This window comes from Chrysemys picta, chromosome 21 (genome assembly GCF_011386835.1).
Source record: "Chrysemys picta bellii isolate R12L10 chromosome 21, ASM1138683v2, whole genome shotgun sequence".
NCBI classification, from domain to species: Eukaryota; Metazoa; Chordata; order Testudines; family Emydidae; genus Chrysemys; species Chrysemys picta.
This window is the reverse complement of record NC_088811.1, coordinates 21696325-21712933: the sequence shown is the minus strand read 5'-3', so window position 1 is coordinate 21712933 and position 16609 is coordinate 21696325. Positions and strand designations below refer to the sequence as shown.

The following is a 16609-nucleotide window of genomic DNA, read 5'->3' as shown; positions in this document are numbered from 1 at the left end:
AATGCCGCCCCTAAAAATGTGCCCCGGCCGCTCTAGCTCACCTCCGCTGCTGCTGCCACAGCGCGCGAAACAGCTGATTCGCGCGCCGCTACTCCCCCTCCCTCCCAGGCTCTCAAACCTGGGAGGGAGGGGGAGATCCCGAGCGGCCATTTCGCGCGCCGCTGCTCCCCCTCCCTCCCAGGCTCTCAAACCTGGGAGGGAGGGGGAGATCCCAAGCGGCCGCAGCGCGCGAAACTGCTCCCCCTCCCTCCCAGACTTGAGAGCCTGGGAAGGAGGGGGAGAAGCGGCGCCCGCGCCGCAGCCACTCGGAGTCTTCCCCTCCCTCCCAGGCTTTCAAACCTGGGAGGGGGGGAGACTCCGAGTGGCCGCGGCGCAGTGCGGCTTCTTCCCCTCTCTCCCTAGGCTTGAGAGCCTGGGGGGAGGAAGCAGGGCTGGGGATTTGGGGAAGGGGCGGAGTTGAAGCGGGGTCGGGGGTGGGGTAATTAAATAAGGGGGGGGGGCAAAATTGTTTTTGCTTTGGGCGGCAAAAATCCTAGAGCCGGCCCTGCATAGATTAGGCCTGACTAAAGACTGGGAGTGGTTGGGTCATTACAAACCTAAACTTAATTTCCCCCATACTAATTTCTCCCTACTGTTACTCCCACCTTCTTGTCAACTGTCTGTAATGGGCCACTCTCTTACCACTTCAAAAGTTATTTTTCCTCCCTTGGTATCCTGCTGTTAATTGATTTATCTCGTTAGCCTGACCTCACACTTGGTAAAGCAACCCCCATCCTTTCATGTATTTATACCTGCTCCTGTATTTTTCACCTCATGCATCTCATGAAGTGGGTTCTAGCCCACGAAAGCTTATGGCCAAGTAAATGTGTTAGTCTCTAAGGTGCCCCAAGGACTCCTTGTTGTTTGTGTGGATACAGCCTAACACGGCTCCGCTCTGAAACCTGTCACCCTGCAATGAGGGGGGGGAGGGGCCACTAGGGCCTAGGACGAGACCCAGTGCAGTTATCACACCTGTGAGCCAAGCTAAGATTGTACCCAAGGCTCCAGCAGTGCCAGGCTGGAGCACATCCGTGCCCCAGCTTCCCGGAGCTCCCCCTGGCCATGGCCCAGCTGTGCTCTAGCTCCACTGCCACTAGCCCCAGGAGGGAGGAGCCCTGGCCATGCTGAAGACTGTGCCTGTCATGAAGCGGTACCTAGAGGCGGGGCAGGAAAGCTGGAGCCAGCATTGGCCTGATGCAAGGGGCTGTTTTCCCAGATGGGTGGAATTTCCTATTCATTAGAAAAAATGCGGCCTGGTTGGGCGTTGCAGGCTGGAGCCGTGCTCAGCTGGGGGCGGAGGGGCAGCCTCACCACAGGAGACATGCCTGGCAGCCTGCGCGGGAGAGCTCCTGTTGGTCACTGTGGGGGCAGGGTGACCCTGGCTACGATGCTGGGGGCTGAAGGGTCTCCCTGGAGAGAGTCTAACCCATCCCCTCCCAGAGCAGGACAACTTAGGGAACACAGCTAGGAAACCCCCGTCCCCCCTTGTCCGTCTGCGGTTGACCAGCAGGGAGCACCGGCTGTTCCCAGCCGCAGGGAGCCCCACAGAGACTTGTTAGGGACGACAGCACTGCTGTAGCCACCCGCACATGCACACGCAGGCAGAGTTCAAGGACTTCAACAGCAAACCACACAATCCCGACGGCACCTCCACCGCCCCGAGCCAGGCCAGGCTCCGTCACCCCCGAGCGGGACAGATTCCCAGGGCCCGGCAATGGGCAGGAAGGGCCATGCACGGGCTGGGTCAATGAGGTGAAAGTGCTGGGCTTTCACCATCTACATCAGCTCTGAATCCGGCCCTTAGGCTCCACTGCAGTGGTGCTCCAGCCCAGGCCTGGGCATGCTACTATGCAAGGTCTGCTTAGCTGGGAAGGGCTGGCCGGGGATGCCAGGGGAGCTGCTGTGCCATAGTATCCAGTTGGCAAACGAAGCTCTCGTTCCCAAGCGCGTTCACCCCGGCAGAGCCCCGCCGGGAGCGCGAGATCGGCCTCTGGCCTGCGGTACCCCAGAGAGACGGCTGCCTTCCGAACAGGGGCGGGGCACGCTACTGCAGGTATCAGATGCCATTCCTCGGGACATGCAGTGCCACCCCCGGCATTGTGTGTACCAAACCCCTCTGCCGTGTAGAGCCCCGCCCAGGCCATGCAGGTGGGCACGCCCTGGCCTCCGGTACCTTCTCAGCCGCAGCAGCAAGCCTGGGGCCCTGGGAGAGGAGGTTGCTGGACTCCTGGGAGCGAGGTCCGAGCAATGCTTCCCGCTGGGGCTTTAGCAACACAAGAGACCAAGGGAGGGCTCAGTTGGGGAGGCAGCGTCTGAGGGGGCAAGGCCATAGGCCCGAGCCAGCATTGCAGGGCATAGACTGACTGGTGGGGAAGGAGACCACAGACCCCGGAGACGGGTGGGGTGGAGTTTAGACCACTGGTCTGCCGGAGGGGCCTCGGACAGGGGCAGCAGAGCCTACGACTGATTCCATTTGCAGACACTGTTTAAACAGCTTCACGGCCGACCCAGGGCCGCTCCATACATGTGGCATCCCCTTGGGCACCAGCACTGCCTGGGAGGGGTTTGGACAAGCCCAGCGGCTCTGCCATGGCTTCTCAGCAGGGTGGCAAAGGTGGGGGGATGGCAGCAAGAGGGCGCAGGGAGGGTAGTGAGGACGGGCAGGGCAGCAAAGGTGGAGGGAGGGCGGCGAAGACAGGGAGAGGGTGAGGACAGTGAAGGCAGGGAGAGGGTGGGGGAGGGCAGCGAAGGCAGTGAAAGTGGGGGAGGGCAAGGGGTGGACAGTGAAGGTGGGGGAGGGCAAGGGGTGGACAGTGAAGGTGGGGGAGGACAGTGAAGGCAGGGAGAGGGTGGGGGAGGGCAGGGGGAGGACAGTGAAGGCGGGGAGAGGGTGGGGGAGAGCAGCAAAGGCAGGGGGAGGGTGGTGAGGAGGGGGGCAGGAGGGAGGGGGGTATCGGGGAGCACTCCGAGTCCCCACGCCAGGGAGAGCGGCTGAGGTGCACACTACAGGGTAGGGGGAGGGTGCGGCGCATTGGCGGGGGAGGGGGGGAGCCAGCGAGCCAGGGCTTGGGAAGAGCCAGAGTCAGGTGAGGGGAACCCAGCCAGGGCAGCCCCCTGCCCTGCTCCCCCGTGCCCGTGAGCAGCGTCACAAACAGCCACGGCTGTACCTGCAGGGCCCGCGGTGCCAGGGGCGAACCCGGCGCGGCCAGGGAAGCAGGGGATGAAGACGTCTTCGAGGAGGAGGAGGACTGGGGAGATGCGGCCAGGAGAGGGCGAGGAGGGGGGCTGTGAGCCAGCCGGGCGGCAGGGGGGCCTTGCAGGCCTGCTAGCTGGGCCCGGGGTCTTGGGGCGGCCCTACCCATGGGGGCCGGAGTGCTGTGTGGAGAGGCCACCTGCCCCACGGCGAAGCCAGAGAGCAGCTCCCAGATCTCAGCATCCAGCCTCCACTGCGCTTCGTCAGCCTGAGGGCGGGGAGGGGATGGACAGGGAGAGCCAGTGAGTGACCTGAGAGCAGGGAGTGGCCATGCCGGGCGGTGCCATCCCCACACACCATGCTGGGCACAGTGCCAACCCCACACACCCCGCTGGGCACAGCACCAACCCCACACACCCCGCTGGGCACAGCGCCAACCCCACAAATCACGCCAGGCACAGCACCAACCCCACACTGGGCACAGTGCCAACCCCACACACTATGCCAGGCACAGTGCCAACCCCACACACCACGCCACAGCAGGATGGGGAAGTACTACCCATGCATAATGCCGGGACAGAGCAGCGCTTATCCCACACCCACCATGCCAGAACAGCGCTGACCCCCACCCACCCAGGCCCCAGCCTGGGGAAGGGCGGTACCGAACCCACATGCCACATGGGGACAGGATGGAGCCAGGGATGCTGGGCCGTCTCCAAACAGCACCCCCTGAAAGCAGCCTGCAGCGGGAGCCTCAAGGGAGGGCCCCGCTCAGGTGCCCTGCAGCAGCTGTTGGCAGGACGTCTCCTCGGAGCACAGCTAGGCACCTGGCAGTCTAGGGGTGATCTCCATGCCACACGGCAATAGCCAGCCTGGGACACCTGGCCTCAGCCAGTAGGGCAGGGCCATGGCCTGGCTGCCTTTGGCCTGCTGTTCCCACCACTGAGCTGGGGAGAAGCCCAAGGCTCTGGTTGTGGGGACAGCACCATCTCCGCACGGCCCCCATGCACTGGGGCTGCCGCACCCTGCTGCTGTGCAACAGTTAGCTTCCGTGGCACCAGCAAATGGCACCAGGGCACCTCCCGTCACAATGCCAAAGGGGGTGCAATGTGGGCCATGGCCAGCTGGACCCCAAACCGGTGCATGGGTCACAGGGAGAGTCACCAGCATGGGGCCAAACACACAGCACATGGCAGGGAGCCGGGTAGGGTTGGGTGCTTGCTTGCAATGGGCAGGGAGTGCTGTGGGGCTGGGCGCTGGCTGCCATGGGGGGAGCAGGGCACTGACTGGCTGGCCTGGGTCAGAGAGTGGGTCAGGTTTGGCAGATTGATGGGCACAGGCAGCACAGAAAAATACTGAGTAAGAGCATAATGCAAAGCCTCCTAGATCCTCCCCTAGTCCCAGCCCCTCTGAGTTCTAGCCCCACAGAGTCCAAGCAGGGGTTCTGACCTGCCAATCACTGCAGAGCATGCCCATGCCAATGCCAATGCCCGCCCATTACCTTAGCCACTCGTCTGACCCTGCGGCTGCCCCCTCCAGAGCCCAGGATCCTACCCGCGGCCACAGCCTTCCGCAGCTGGTCCTCCGTAAGGGTTGTGCCATTCTGATGGGAGGCACAAGAGGGCTATGAACCCACTGGCCCTCCCAGCCAGGGGGCATGAGCAGCCCTCACACCCTTCACCCACCTGCCCCTGGCTGCGCCCAGTGCCACAGGCCAGGGTTGCCACACACTGCATGCTCCAGCTCCATGAGCAGCTACGTGGGCGAGTCCCCGTGGCACTGCCTCTGCACACTGGCCTGGGGAGGGGAGGGGATTCTCCACTCAGAGCCACACTGGCACCGAGGTGTCCGCTGCTGTCATCGCTATAAGCTACCATGCTCTCAAAAATGCCACCCAGAGCCGGTTACCCTGGGCATGTCCCCCCCATGAACACTGGGGACCCAGTGCCAGGCTCAACCATGCCCAGGCCAGGAGGGGGCATTGGTGGGGGCGACTCAGAGGGGAAAGGGACACGTTGACTCCCCTGCCCCACAGTGGTGAGCAGGGCACAGTGGCATGAGGATCCCAATTTGGGGGGCTCCCGTGACTGCAAGCCATCTCCCTGGGAGCGAGGACACGGTGGGTGCCGGGCAGATGGCTCTGAGGCCTGGAGTATTCGTTAGAAACCCCAGGTGCTACTCTGCCAAGCACCGGGCAAAGGCATGCGCAACGTCCACCCCGGCCTGGCTATCCTGGCCACAACAGAACCTGCCATGCCCCTTCCCCTCCCACTGGCAAGGCCCCCTGACAGGACACCCCAGACAATCCAGCGCTGGGTTTGGCCGAATGCCCCCAGGGACTTAGTAACATGCAAATTCCATGTAATTAGCTCTGTCCCAAAGATGGGGGAGAGGGGCTGAGATAAGCCACACCCCTTCCCCAGCAGGCAGGTAAGCCAGGGCCCTTTCCCCTCAAAGGTGAGTAAGCCACGCCCCCTGCAGGCGAGCCCCTCCCCTGGCAGGTGGGTAAGTCACACCCCTTCCAGCCACTTCCCGGATGACCTGTTTGCCAGGTTATCCAGGAGGGCCACATGCCCCAGGCCAATGGACTCCAGGACCCTTGGGAGCCAAGAGCTTGGCTGCCCCAGGCCCGCGCTGCAGGTTAGATCGGCAGCCCCACGGTGCACTCCATGCTCACGCCCCCACCATGCGGTGCCCATGCCTAGTACCTTGTGCGCACGGCGCATCCGGGCAAAATAGATTTCTCTCTGTTTAACGGAGGGGGCAAGCGGGAGGGAGAGGAGAGAGCAGGGTTACTGAGGACAAGTGAGCAGCGCCAGGAGCCCACCTGCACCCAGCGTGGCCCAGCCAAACCGCCCACGCGCAGGAAATCCCTTCCAGATGGCTGAATAGCCGAGCCGCCCCCGCCCGCCCAGCAGCTGTCGGCCTGGTGCTGACCGCGAGCCAGGCTGGACTGAGGCAGCAGAGGTTTGCCATGGACACTCCACTGCAGGGCTGAGCAAAGCCCCAGGCCAGCATGGGGCCAACAGACAGGAGGGGTCAGGATAGAGCACTCCCCACTCCTGGGGCCCAGGAACTGGTGACAGATGGTTGGCACACTATCTGCCCCCCTCCCTGTCTGGCTCAGCTGGACAGCTGCTCCTCGGAGCCAGTTGCAGAGTGCGAACCTGGCTCCTCCTGTCCCACGGCTCTTCCACAGCCCTCTCCAGCTTCTCCTCTCACTGCCAAGCCCCCAGCCTTCCTGCCATTCATTCTTCTCACCCTCCCTGCGCACTCACCTCCCGCTCTCATCCGCACCCTCCAACTCGCGAACCAGACGCCCTCCTCCCAGCAATCCCCTGCATGCCCTGTCTGCATGCGGCACAGTCTGTGCTGAATGTGCCTGTGAGCCCAGGGCAGGGACGGGACCCATGTGGGACTGTGCTCCGGGCACACGGCGGGCACTGCCGGCACACAGGTGCACTCCAAGCACACGGCGGGCACTGCCAGCACACGGTGGGCACTCCTGAGAAATGGCTGGTGCTCCCAGCACACGGCGGGCACTGCTGGCACACGACAGGCACTCCTGAGAAATGGCTGGTGCTCCCGGCACACGGCGGGCACTGCCGGCACACAGCTAGCACCCAGGGAAGGAACAAATTCCCCTGGTCACAGACAGTGAATCGGGCCCTTTCCCCCTGTAAGGGCAGAGTCATTTTCTTCTTCCACCTGCTGGGGCTCAAGGGAAGGGGGGGCAGAGCTGATTGATCTAGAACAAACGCCCAGCCAGGGGGAGCAGTGGGTGTGGAATGCAGCCCCCAGCTCTGCCCCCCTTGCGGTGGCCCAGTGCTGCCCCCTGTGGGGAAGGGGTGTCTGGAGTAAGTACTGTCCATTCCAGACACAACGCTGTCCTGTGATCCTGGGACATCACCGCACGGCGAGCACATCTACTGAGCGCCGGGTGCCGATTTGCCTACTTGGGCATCATGCCACGGGGTGTCTACACTGCATGGAAACCCATGACGGGGACCCGTGCTTGTCGACTCGTTGGAAAGCTGGGCTTGCGATGGCTGGCCCCGTGCAAACACGTCCACACTGCACTGCACAGCCCTGCCTCGGGGCTGCAGCTCGAGTTGTGTCCACACTTGGAGCCAAGTCGCAGCTGGACCTAGGCTCTGACCGAATGCCCAGCAGGGTCCTAGGAGCCAGGGTTTGTGGGCTTGCACGCCTGAATCTGCCTGATTTCTGTGTGGATGGAGGAAGGGCTTGGGCTCAAATCTGAGTCAGAGCCTGGGGTTAGTGCACAGTGTAGACAGACCCACGGAGGCCACCAGGGAGCCGGGACCTTGCTCGTCTCGAAGCCCCTAGAGTGGGCTCCTGCTGGGAGTAGGCGGCACAGCCCCCAGGCTGCAGAGAGCAAAGCCACAGAGCTGGTAAGTGACTTGCCCAAGGTCACACAAGAGGCCAGAGAAACTGAGCCCCAGTCTCCTGAGTCCCACCTCAGTCCCTATCCACTAGGCAACCCTGCCTTCATGGGGCAAATCCCCTTCCCAGAGACAGAGCCACAGCCCCCAGGCTCCTGACAGAGCTCATGCCCCCTTCAGCTGCAATCCCCAGGGGATGGGCTCTGTGCTTGCTCAGCCCCATGGGTCACATTCCCTGGGCTGTCGGCACGGCTGGGTCCGTGTGAGGTGGGGATCTGGGGGGGTCTCCGAGGGGCGATGGCACTGCTTACCTCAGGGACGGGGCCCGTTAGAGCCAGTGCTATCCCCTGCCCGGGACTCTGGCCTCAGCATGGGGCTGACGGGGGTGCCCATAGGTTCAGGGATCACACGCTGATGACAGTGGCCCAGGAGACACAACAGCGCAGGCCTGTGCCTCAGTTTCCCCATCTGTACCACAGGGCTCACAGTACTGCCCTCTGTAAAGCACTATGAGAGCCACTGCTCGGCAGAGCTGGAGGAGAGCCGGGTGCATCACTGGTCCAGTGCAGGAGCCCAGGGCCTCAGGGTGCCAGCCCCGGGCATGCAGAGATCTCACACAGACACGCGCCATGGGCCAGGCCCCAGAGGGCCCCTCAACCATTCTCCAGCCACGGTGGGGCAGGGAGACGGGCAGGGCCCTGGGCTCTTGCCATACCTTGTCTCCTTGGTAGGGCCCGGGCAGCTGCCAGTAGTAGGGCTCCTGGCCCAGCTGGCCGAAGCGCCCGAAGGAGAGCTGCGGCCCCTCGGCTGACAGCTCCACGACGAAGCCGGTCACGACGCGGGTGCTGTGCTGGCGGTTCACCAGGGCGAAGTTCTGGAAGTCGCCCGGGAGGAAGGGGCTAGTGACCTGCCGGGAACAGACACCGGGGGACGTGAATCCAACCAGGGGCCCCTGCAAGCCAGGCACCCTGCAGGACTGGACCGGGAGGCTTGGGGAGATGGGCTCTTACCAGGCCCCGGTAGTAGGAGGAGCTGGTGCACTGCTGGGTCACACCCATGCAGAAGCAGGGCAGACAACCCTCGCGGTTCTCGGCGCTCAGGTGGAAATGGTGGGCACGGCAGCTGCTGCAGGAGGGACCCTCCACGTGAGGCTGCAAGGGAATGGGACAGATGAGGGGCTGAGGAAACGGCCCAACAGCCGGGGCGATGGTTGAGTGACCCCAACTGGCTGGGGGTCCGACCAGCCCCATCCTGTTCCCCAGAGCTGGAATTCCCCAAGCATCCTCCACGTCCCAGCGATGAACTGGGCCAGGAGCACAGGAACGAAATGGTAAGTGGAGCAGAATCCTGGGGCAGCTGTGGAGGGATCCTCTCCCCCAGGGACCCTGCTCCCCTCCCCCGTGTCAGGGGCAGGCAGGAAGTCCCCGCATTCAGGCACACAGACTGGTGAAGATCTCAGCCATCACTGGTGGGGGCCAGGCAGAGGGTGCAGGCTCAATGCACATGGGCATAGGCCAGCTACCCAACAGCCAGGGCAGCCCAGTGAGAGCTGTCAGCAGCACGGGGCAGGCACAAGGGTGAGGTGCAAAGAACAACCCAGCTTGGGAATTTTGTTCTCAGTGCGGCTCTGGGGAACCGAGGACAGCTCAGCGTCAGACACAGGAGAGCCAGTTACGCTTAGCATACGATGTTAACAAGAACAGGGAGTAGGTGTCACAAAGTGGGACTTTTCTGTAAGATTTATATGTCTCCTATGTGTGCCTCAGTTTCCCCTATATTTTTCAGATGGGAGGAAGGGCTCTCAGGGCAGGCTGGAACACAGGTAGGAGTGTCGCCAGGCTGACTGAGCTGGACCCGGTCATTAAAAAGGATTGGCGATGGCCGATTCCACATCAGTGGAGTATGTGAGAAGCCAACGGCCAACCCAATCCCAGATCATTGACCCCGAGGAACCAATGGTCCAGAGGAAGATGGATTTCCCACCCCTCTGCAGAGGAGCTAAGCAACAGCTGGAGAACAAAGGACTGGAGAGGTGTGAGGTGGTGCCCAGAGGTGCCTGCTGGAAGGAGTCGGAGCTCTCACCTAGAACTGACCAAGGAGGTCAGGCAGAGAGACAGACGGAGCCTGACCAGTGGGTTCACTGTTCCCCTGGCTGGGCCCTGGGCTGACCAGGATGGGCCGTGCTTTCACCTTCAGTTCTCTGGGCTAACCTGGGGACTTCCCATGCTGGGCTCCAGCTGCTGAATAAACCCGGCTGTTGTGACAGCGCTGGGTGAGGGGCGTTAACCCCTGCACAGCTCACAAGGCTCCACGGGAGTCTGGCTCAGTGGGACTCGCTGCACAGAGCTCACAGTGTGAAGCAGGGGGACTGGAGCCCCAGAAGTCCAGGCTAGGAGGTGGTCAGGCCACGGGCCCTGCCCTGGAGGAAGAGTGAGACCCCTGGGGGTTTGGCCCACTGAGACGCGCTGGGGGTGGCGATTGGGGAGGAGTGGAGCTAGGTTCCCCGACGGGTCCCTGGCAGGTGAGCCACAGCCCATGGCGGAGGAACTTGCTAGCAGGGAGGTATTCTCTCACCTTACACTGGCACTGTCCGCTGGCATCACACTGCCTGCTCACGCTGCCTTGGGGGTCACAGCTGCAGTGTCCGGTGAGCTCTAGAGCAAGGAGGCAGAAGAGAAGAGCTGTTACTCCTGAGCCTGGTCGCCTGGGGGCCGAGCAATGGAGGGGCTCCGAGCCCAGCACCCTCTTGCTCCAGGGGTAACTGCCAGCTCTGCCCTGCCCACAGGATGGGCTCCCCCAGGCTGGGGCTCCTTCAATCTCCCCCACAATTGGACCCCGCAGGGGGGCCCCTTCACAGGCACTGGGCCCCATCACCCCGAGGGCACTGCATGGGGTTGGCTCCTGGGCACTGGGGATTTCGCACGACTCAGTGGGGCCCCTTCCTTCCTGACAGCCCTGGCGCCGGGCCCTGAACCCTAGTCTCATCCCAAGGACCCCCCCAGAACCAGCTGCCACTCGCTTCCATGGCACTCACCTCTGCAGGGCTGTCCCAGGCTGGGGTTCCCCACATAGCCAGGAGCACACCTGGGGGCAAAGGAAGAGACCTCCTGGTCACATGGGGAGCTGGCTGTGCCCACCAAACCCCGGCCGCTCCTTCCGCTCACAGCCCCCCATTCCCTCACAGTCCCACCGCTCACCCACAGCCCTGCACCTCCACCCTCCACCCCCCACCCCCATACCCCACAGCCCTACCCCCATTTCCCCAGACAGCCTCCTCACCCACAGCCCCACCCCCTCACACAGCCGCACCCCCCACAGCCCCACCCCCATTTCCCCACACAACCCCCTCACCCACAGCCCCAGCCCCTTACACAGCCGCACCCCCCCACACCTATACCCCACAGTCCCCTCACCCACAGCCCCATCCCCATTTCCCCACACCCCACAGCCCTACCCCCCATTTCCCCACACAGCTGCACCCCCACACCTATACCCCATATAGCCCCCTTACCCACAACCCCTCCCCCCATACCCTCCCACACCGCCTCCCATGCCCCCACAGTCCCACCTCACCCCTCATCCACAGTCCTGCATCTCCACCTCCCACATAGCCACACCCCCCCACACACCCATACCCCACAGCCCACTCACGCACAGCCCCATCCCCATTTCCCCACACCTCACAGCCCTACCCCCCATTTCCCCACACAGCTGCACCCCCACACCTATACCCCATATAGCCCCCTTACCCACAACCCCTCCCCCCATACCCTCCCACACCACCTCCCATGCCCCCACAGTCCCACCTCTCACCCCTCATCCACAGTCCTGCATCTCCACCTCCCACATAGCCACACCCCCCACACCCATACCCCACAGCCCACTCACGCACAGCCCCTCACCCCCCACCCTCCCTGCCCCCCCAACTCTGGTCTGGCTCTTTGTATTTCTGCTGCCCTCGTGCTGCTTCCAGCCTGGAGTTGGGCACCCTGAGCTCTCCATCTGGCCTATTCCCCCCCAACATGCGTGGCTCTCGCTGGCCCGACGGGGGTTACTCGTCCCCCTGGGGGAAGAATCCGGCCCCCCCCCCAGAGCATTCAGGGGCTGGTTGCTGGGCAGGAGCATGGGGAGCCCTGGCCTCAGCACTAGGGCTGGAGGAGCTTCCTTCCCACCTGAGCCCCCTGCCCCAGCCCCACAGTCCTTAACCAAGCCCAGAGCCCTGGCACCCCGAGCTCCGAGACCCATTCGACTCCGCAGGAGACAGGCTGGGCTGGGCTAGCTGGGCCTAGAGGGGTTCCCTTCTCCAAGTGCCAGTGTCAGGAGCCTTGCTGGGCCTACACTTGCATTCGGGGGCACCCCTGGCACCATGAAGTCAGTGCCGATTCCACAGCCCCAGACCCCCAGGGCAGGCACAGACTGACACTCAGGTGAGCCAAGTAGGGCGCATGGGGCAGTCCCTGAGTGGTGTTTGGGCAGGGACAGACTGGCACCCCCCATACCTCTGGCACTGGCGTCCCACGTAGCCCGTGGTGCAGGCATCACACGTGGGCTGTCCGTCCGTGTCCAAGAAGCAGGTTTTCGTGGCCCTGAGAAGAGGATGAAGAAGAGTCATGCCCAGCCCAGCCCTGCCCCTGGCCCAGCCTTGTCCACCCCGCAGCCCACCCCATGGACCGACAGACACAAGACATGGAGTGAGCAGAAGCCCTGTGAGGTGGGACTGCCCCAGGCTGTCAGGGAACGTACTGGCTGGTTGCGTATGGCCCGTGGCATGGGCAGGGCTGGCAGTCTGCTGGGGTCCCTTGTCGGGCATCGCCATAGTAACCTGGCTGGCAGCGTTCGCACCTGGTGCCCTCAGTGTTGTCCTGGCAGTTCTGAGAAGGAAAGAGAAGGAATCTATACATATAAAATGATGGGGTACAAATTAGCTGTTACCATTCAAGAAAGAGATCTTGGAGTCATTGTGGATAGTTCTCTGAATGTGGAGCAGCAGACAAAAACGTGGACAGAAAGTTGGGCATCATTAAGAAAGGGATAGATAATAAGGCAGAAAATATCATATTGGCTCTGTATAAATCCATGTTACGCCCACATCTTGAGTACTGTGTGCAGATGTGATCGCCCCATCTCAAAAAAGATATATTGGAATTGGAAAAGGTTCAGAAAAGGGCAACAAAAATGATTAGGGGTATGGAACAGCTTCCGTATGAGGAGAGATTAATAAGACTGGGACTTTTCAGCTTGGAAAAGAGAAGACTAAGGGGACATATGATAGGGGTCTATAAAATCATGGCTGGTGTGGAGAAAGTAAATAAGGAAGTGTTATTTACTCCTTCACATAACACAAGAACTAGGGGTCACCAAATGAAATTAATAGGCAGCACATTTAAAACAAACAAAAGGAAGTATGTCTTCACACAACGCACAGTCAACCTGTGGAACTCTGCCAGAGGATGTTGTGAAGGCCAACACTATAACAGGGTCCAAAAAAGAACTAGATAAGTTCATGGAGGATAGGTCCATCAATGGCTATTAGCCAGGATGGGCAGGGATGGCGTCCCTAACCTCGGTTTGCCAGAAGTTGGGAATGGGCGACAGGGGATGGATCACTTGATGATTCCCTGTTCTGTTTATTTCCTCTGGGGCACCTGGCATTGGTCACTGTCAGAAGACAGGATACTGGGCTAGATGGACCTTTGGTCTGACCCAGTCTGGCTGTTCTTATGTTCTTATCTCTTATAGCCAGGCCCTGCCAGCACCACCCTGACGCCCCCTCACTCTCACTGCTGCCTGGCATCTGCCCAGGAACTTGGAGCCCCAGATACCCCACAAGGTGCTGCACAGGTTGCTGGCACCCACTGCCTGTCCCAGGCCAGCCTCATCCCCCAGAGCCAGGGAGCTCACCGAGGGGTCCCTGAGGGGAGCTGGCTGGCATGGCTCTGGGCACAGGCCCTCTGCTCCAAGCCCCACAGAAACCCCTGGGAGCAGCCAGGCCAGGGCAAAGTGCAGGATGTCACATGGCATTGGACATCCCTGCTGAGTCACACAACGTCCTCGCGGACACGCCCCAGATAGGGCAGCAGCGCCAGCCATGGGCGGCTCACAGGGGCAGGGCTCACCTGGCAGTCTCCTGTCTCGGCATCACACTCGCCAGAGTGCCCGCTGCAGTCACAGCGCTTGCAGGTACCCAGGTAGAGGCCGCTGGTGGTGCGAACATAGCCCACATCGCAGTCCTTGGGGGAGAGAACAGGGCCAGTGGGTTCCTAAATCCACCCTCCCCCGGCGCCAGGCAGGGCTAGGACCCTCTCCCGGCACCAGGCAGGGCTAGGACCTTCCCCCGGGGCCTGGGCGCCAGGCAGGGCTGGGACCCTCCCCCGGCGCCAGGCAGGGCTGGGACCCTCCTCCGGTGCCAGGCAAGGTATGCTGCCCCCAGACTCCTCCCTCCATCTCAGGCCAAGGGAGGGTCTCCCAGGGAGCTTTGTCCTTTGGACTCCGTGCTCAGAATGGCCGGGAGGCTGTGGCCTTTCTTGCTACAACCCTGCCCTCCATGCGCCCTCCCCCCTCCCCCGAAGAGTCAGCGCCACACATAGCAGCAGTGAGGTTGGTCTGGCACATGGATCAGACTAGCTCAGCATGGGCCTATGGACCCCCTGGCCCTCTGGTTCCAAATGGGCCGTGCAGCTGTCATGCTGGCATGGGGCACACTGCCCGGCCCCCATGATACGGCTCAGACACTGTCCCGAGGTGACAGGTAGAGCCTCCCCAACACTGGGACCGCTCCCTGCCTCCCTGTACGCCGGTGAGGGCCCCATTGCCACCCAGGCCTGGCACCAGCAGGACACCAGCCCCTCCAGCTGGGCTGCCCGGCAGCTGGAGGGAGGAGCAGTGGGCTTGCGCTCCACAGCTGCCATCTAGCGCCAGGCGTCATCGTCTCTGGACCTGGGAGATGCCCCTGCTGCATGGCTCCCAATGCCACGGAGGAGGCTGCCCCCCAGCCAAAGGGGGCGCTGCTGCCCTGTGTGCGGGGACGGGCTCCTGCCTACTCCAGGGCCAGACTCACCTGGCAGGAAGGGCCACGGTAGCCAGGGGGACAGGTGCACTCCTCCACCTCCACCGCCCGTTCCAGGCCAGTGGCATGGGGCACGGCCACGTCCATGTGGATGTTGGAGAGCCTGGGAGACAAAAGGCCAGGAGGGAGCTCAGCATCCGCTTAGAGACAGGCCTGGGCCAGGCTGCCTGGGCACAGCCAGTCCCTGGCCCCGGCCGGGGTCTCCCAAGGGTCACAGCCAGACTTCACGGGATCCCAGGTGAGACGGCGAGATCAAGGGTCACCCTCCATCCTGGAGCCTCTGTGCGTGGGCCCGTCTGGGGGACAGGAGCCTTCCATGCCCACCTGTCCCGGCAGAGGGGATGCACCCCCGCCTTTCAGAGGGGTACAGAGCAGCTTGAGAAGGGGGGGTCCCTGGAGCAACCCATGCTGCACGCAGAGGCAGCTACCACGGCTGAATTCAGAGCAGCTTCTCTCCTGCTGTCCCATCGCACTGCCCTCTGGCAAGTTGGGCCAAGGAACAGCCTCCGACCCCCCAGATCAGCTGGGCCCCATGCCACTGCCAGGGAGGGCCTCCTCCGAGGCTCTGCCAGAGTCAAGAGCAGGAAGGCTTCAGGGGACAAGAAGGGGGGAGCCCAAAACTTGCAGCCTCTGGCTCCCCAGCAGGGAGCTGCACTGGTACTGGCAGGAGAGTTTCGGGTCTGGTGCGGAGGGTGTGTCTATGAGGCTGGGATGGGGGTGCGTGTGTGTGGTGTGTGCACACTTGTGTGTGTGGCATGTCCATGTGCACAGTTGGTGCATGTGTGGTGTGCGTGTGGTGCATGTGTGTGTGTGTATGGTGCATGCGTGTGGGGTGTGCACAAGGCTGGGGAGCGGTCATAGCTGGCACCGTGTCTCAGCCTGGCAGACTGGCCCTTTCCCCACAGAACAGGCACAGCTGGGACACCAGCAAAGACGGCTTCTCCCCTGCTCCGAGCCCCCCGCTGCCTCTTGCCAGGCTGGAGCCCGATACCAGGGCTGGTCCCCGGCGCCCACGTTACCTGCTCTCCGCCGGCCTGTCCGTGTACGATGCCCGGATCATGAAGAGGTCGATATCGGCCAGCGCCATCAACAGGTGCTCCCGCGTGGCATCCTGCCCATCAGCTCGGCGCCAGGCACGCTAGGGAGGGCACAGCAAACGCCAGGGTGACCAGCCGCTTGCCATCCACATGTGCCATCTGTGCCAGCCCCGCTCCCCGCACACAGGCTACAACAGGTTGGAGCCCGGGGCGCTCTAGCAGTCGCTGCTGCTGGTGGAGCAGGGGATTCTGGGTACTTTATAGTGTGGCATGTCCCCAAGCAGCAGGCATATGCGCTCCCACCCGGTCAGTCAGTGGGCAGAGGTCACTGGGGAGTGAGGACAGGGCACCCTGGCAGGGTACCATGGGTTAGCCTTGGGCCCCCCAGGCACCGCAGGTGCTGATGGGTGAGGGGTGCTGGGGTCCATCCCACTCCCTGGGGGCTGAGCTCCGGCAGGGGTCGCTCTGCAGGGGCCACCCTTGCTCTCACCTCTCGGAAGGGGACAGTGAAGCGGGTGGGGGTCCCCGGCAGGGGGCCGGTCTCGGCGAAGTGCTCCAGGAAGATGCCGTTGCCACGCAGAAGCACGTCGGGCTGGCTGCGCAGGGGCTGGGCGCCGGGCGCCGCGCTGTGCATAACAGTGTAGTGCAGCTCCCCGCCATACGAGGTCACCTGCGTGGGGCAGCACCACTCAGCTGGACTGATGGACATGCCCTGGCTGCCCAGCCCCACTCACAGCCTCCCTGTTTCCACTGCCTGGCCCCGCCCACAGCCACCCCCACCCACTGCCCAGCCCACTGTTCACATCCTGCCCCGACCCCACCACCCAGCCCCCAGACCCCACAGCCTCCATTGTCCCACCATCCGGCTCTG

The 16609-nt window shown here is 62.9% G+C and overlaps 1 protein-coding gene across 7 annotated transcripts in view; it reads right to left on the bottom strand.

The window, feature by feature from the left end:
- The window catches only part of HSPG2 (heparan sulfate proteoglycan 2), a 171952-nt gene that overhangs the window by 79634 nt on the left and 75709 nt on the right, over window positions 1-16609 (bottom strand). For 4 of the 7 annotated variants that reach the window (XM_065574961.1, XM_065574963.1, XM_065574960.1 and 1 more), the window contains exons 27-40: window positions 16229-16408; window positions 15721-15839; window positions 14693-14804; window positions 13752-13865; window positions 12379-12506; window positions 12135-12221; window positions 10670-10719; window positions 10210-10289; window positions 8646-8786; window positions 8351-8542; window positions 5941-5979; window positions 4734-4835; window positions 3207-3500; window positions 2213-2302 (exon numbers count right to left, since the gene is read on the bottom strand). In XM_065574961.1, the coding sequence (XP_065431033.1) occupies window positions 2213-2302; window positions 3207-3500; window positions 4734-4835; window positions 5941-5979; window positions 8351-8542; window positions 8646-8786; window positions 10210-10289; window positions 10670-10719; window positions 12135-12221; window positions 12379-12506; window positions 13752-13865; window positions 14693-14804; window positions 15721-15839; window positions 16229-16408 (1728 nt within the window). The remainder of the gene's footprint in view (window positions 1-2212; window positions 2303-3206; window positions 3501-4733; window positions 4836-5940; window positions 5980-8350; window positions 8543-8645; window positions 8787-10209; window positions 10290-10669; window positions 10720-12134; window positions 12222-12378; window positions 12507-13751; window positions 13866-14692; window positions 14805-15720; window positions 15840-16228; window positions 16409-16609) is intronic. The other 3 variants (XM_065574964.1, XM_065574965.1, XM_008169794.4) reach the window with 1 other exon arrangement.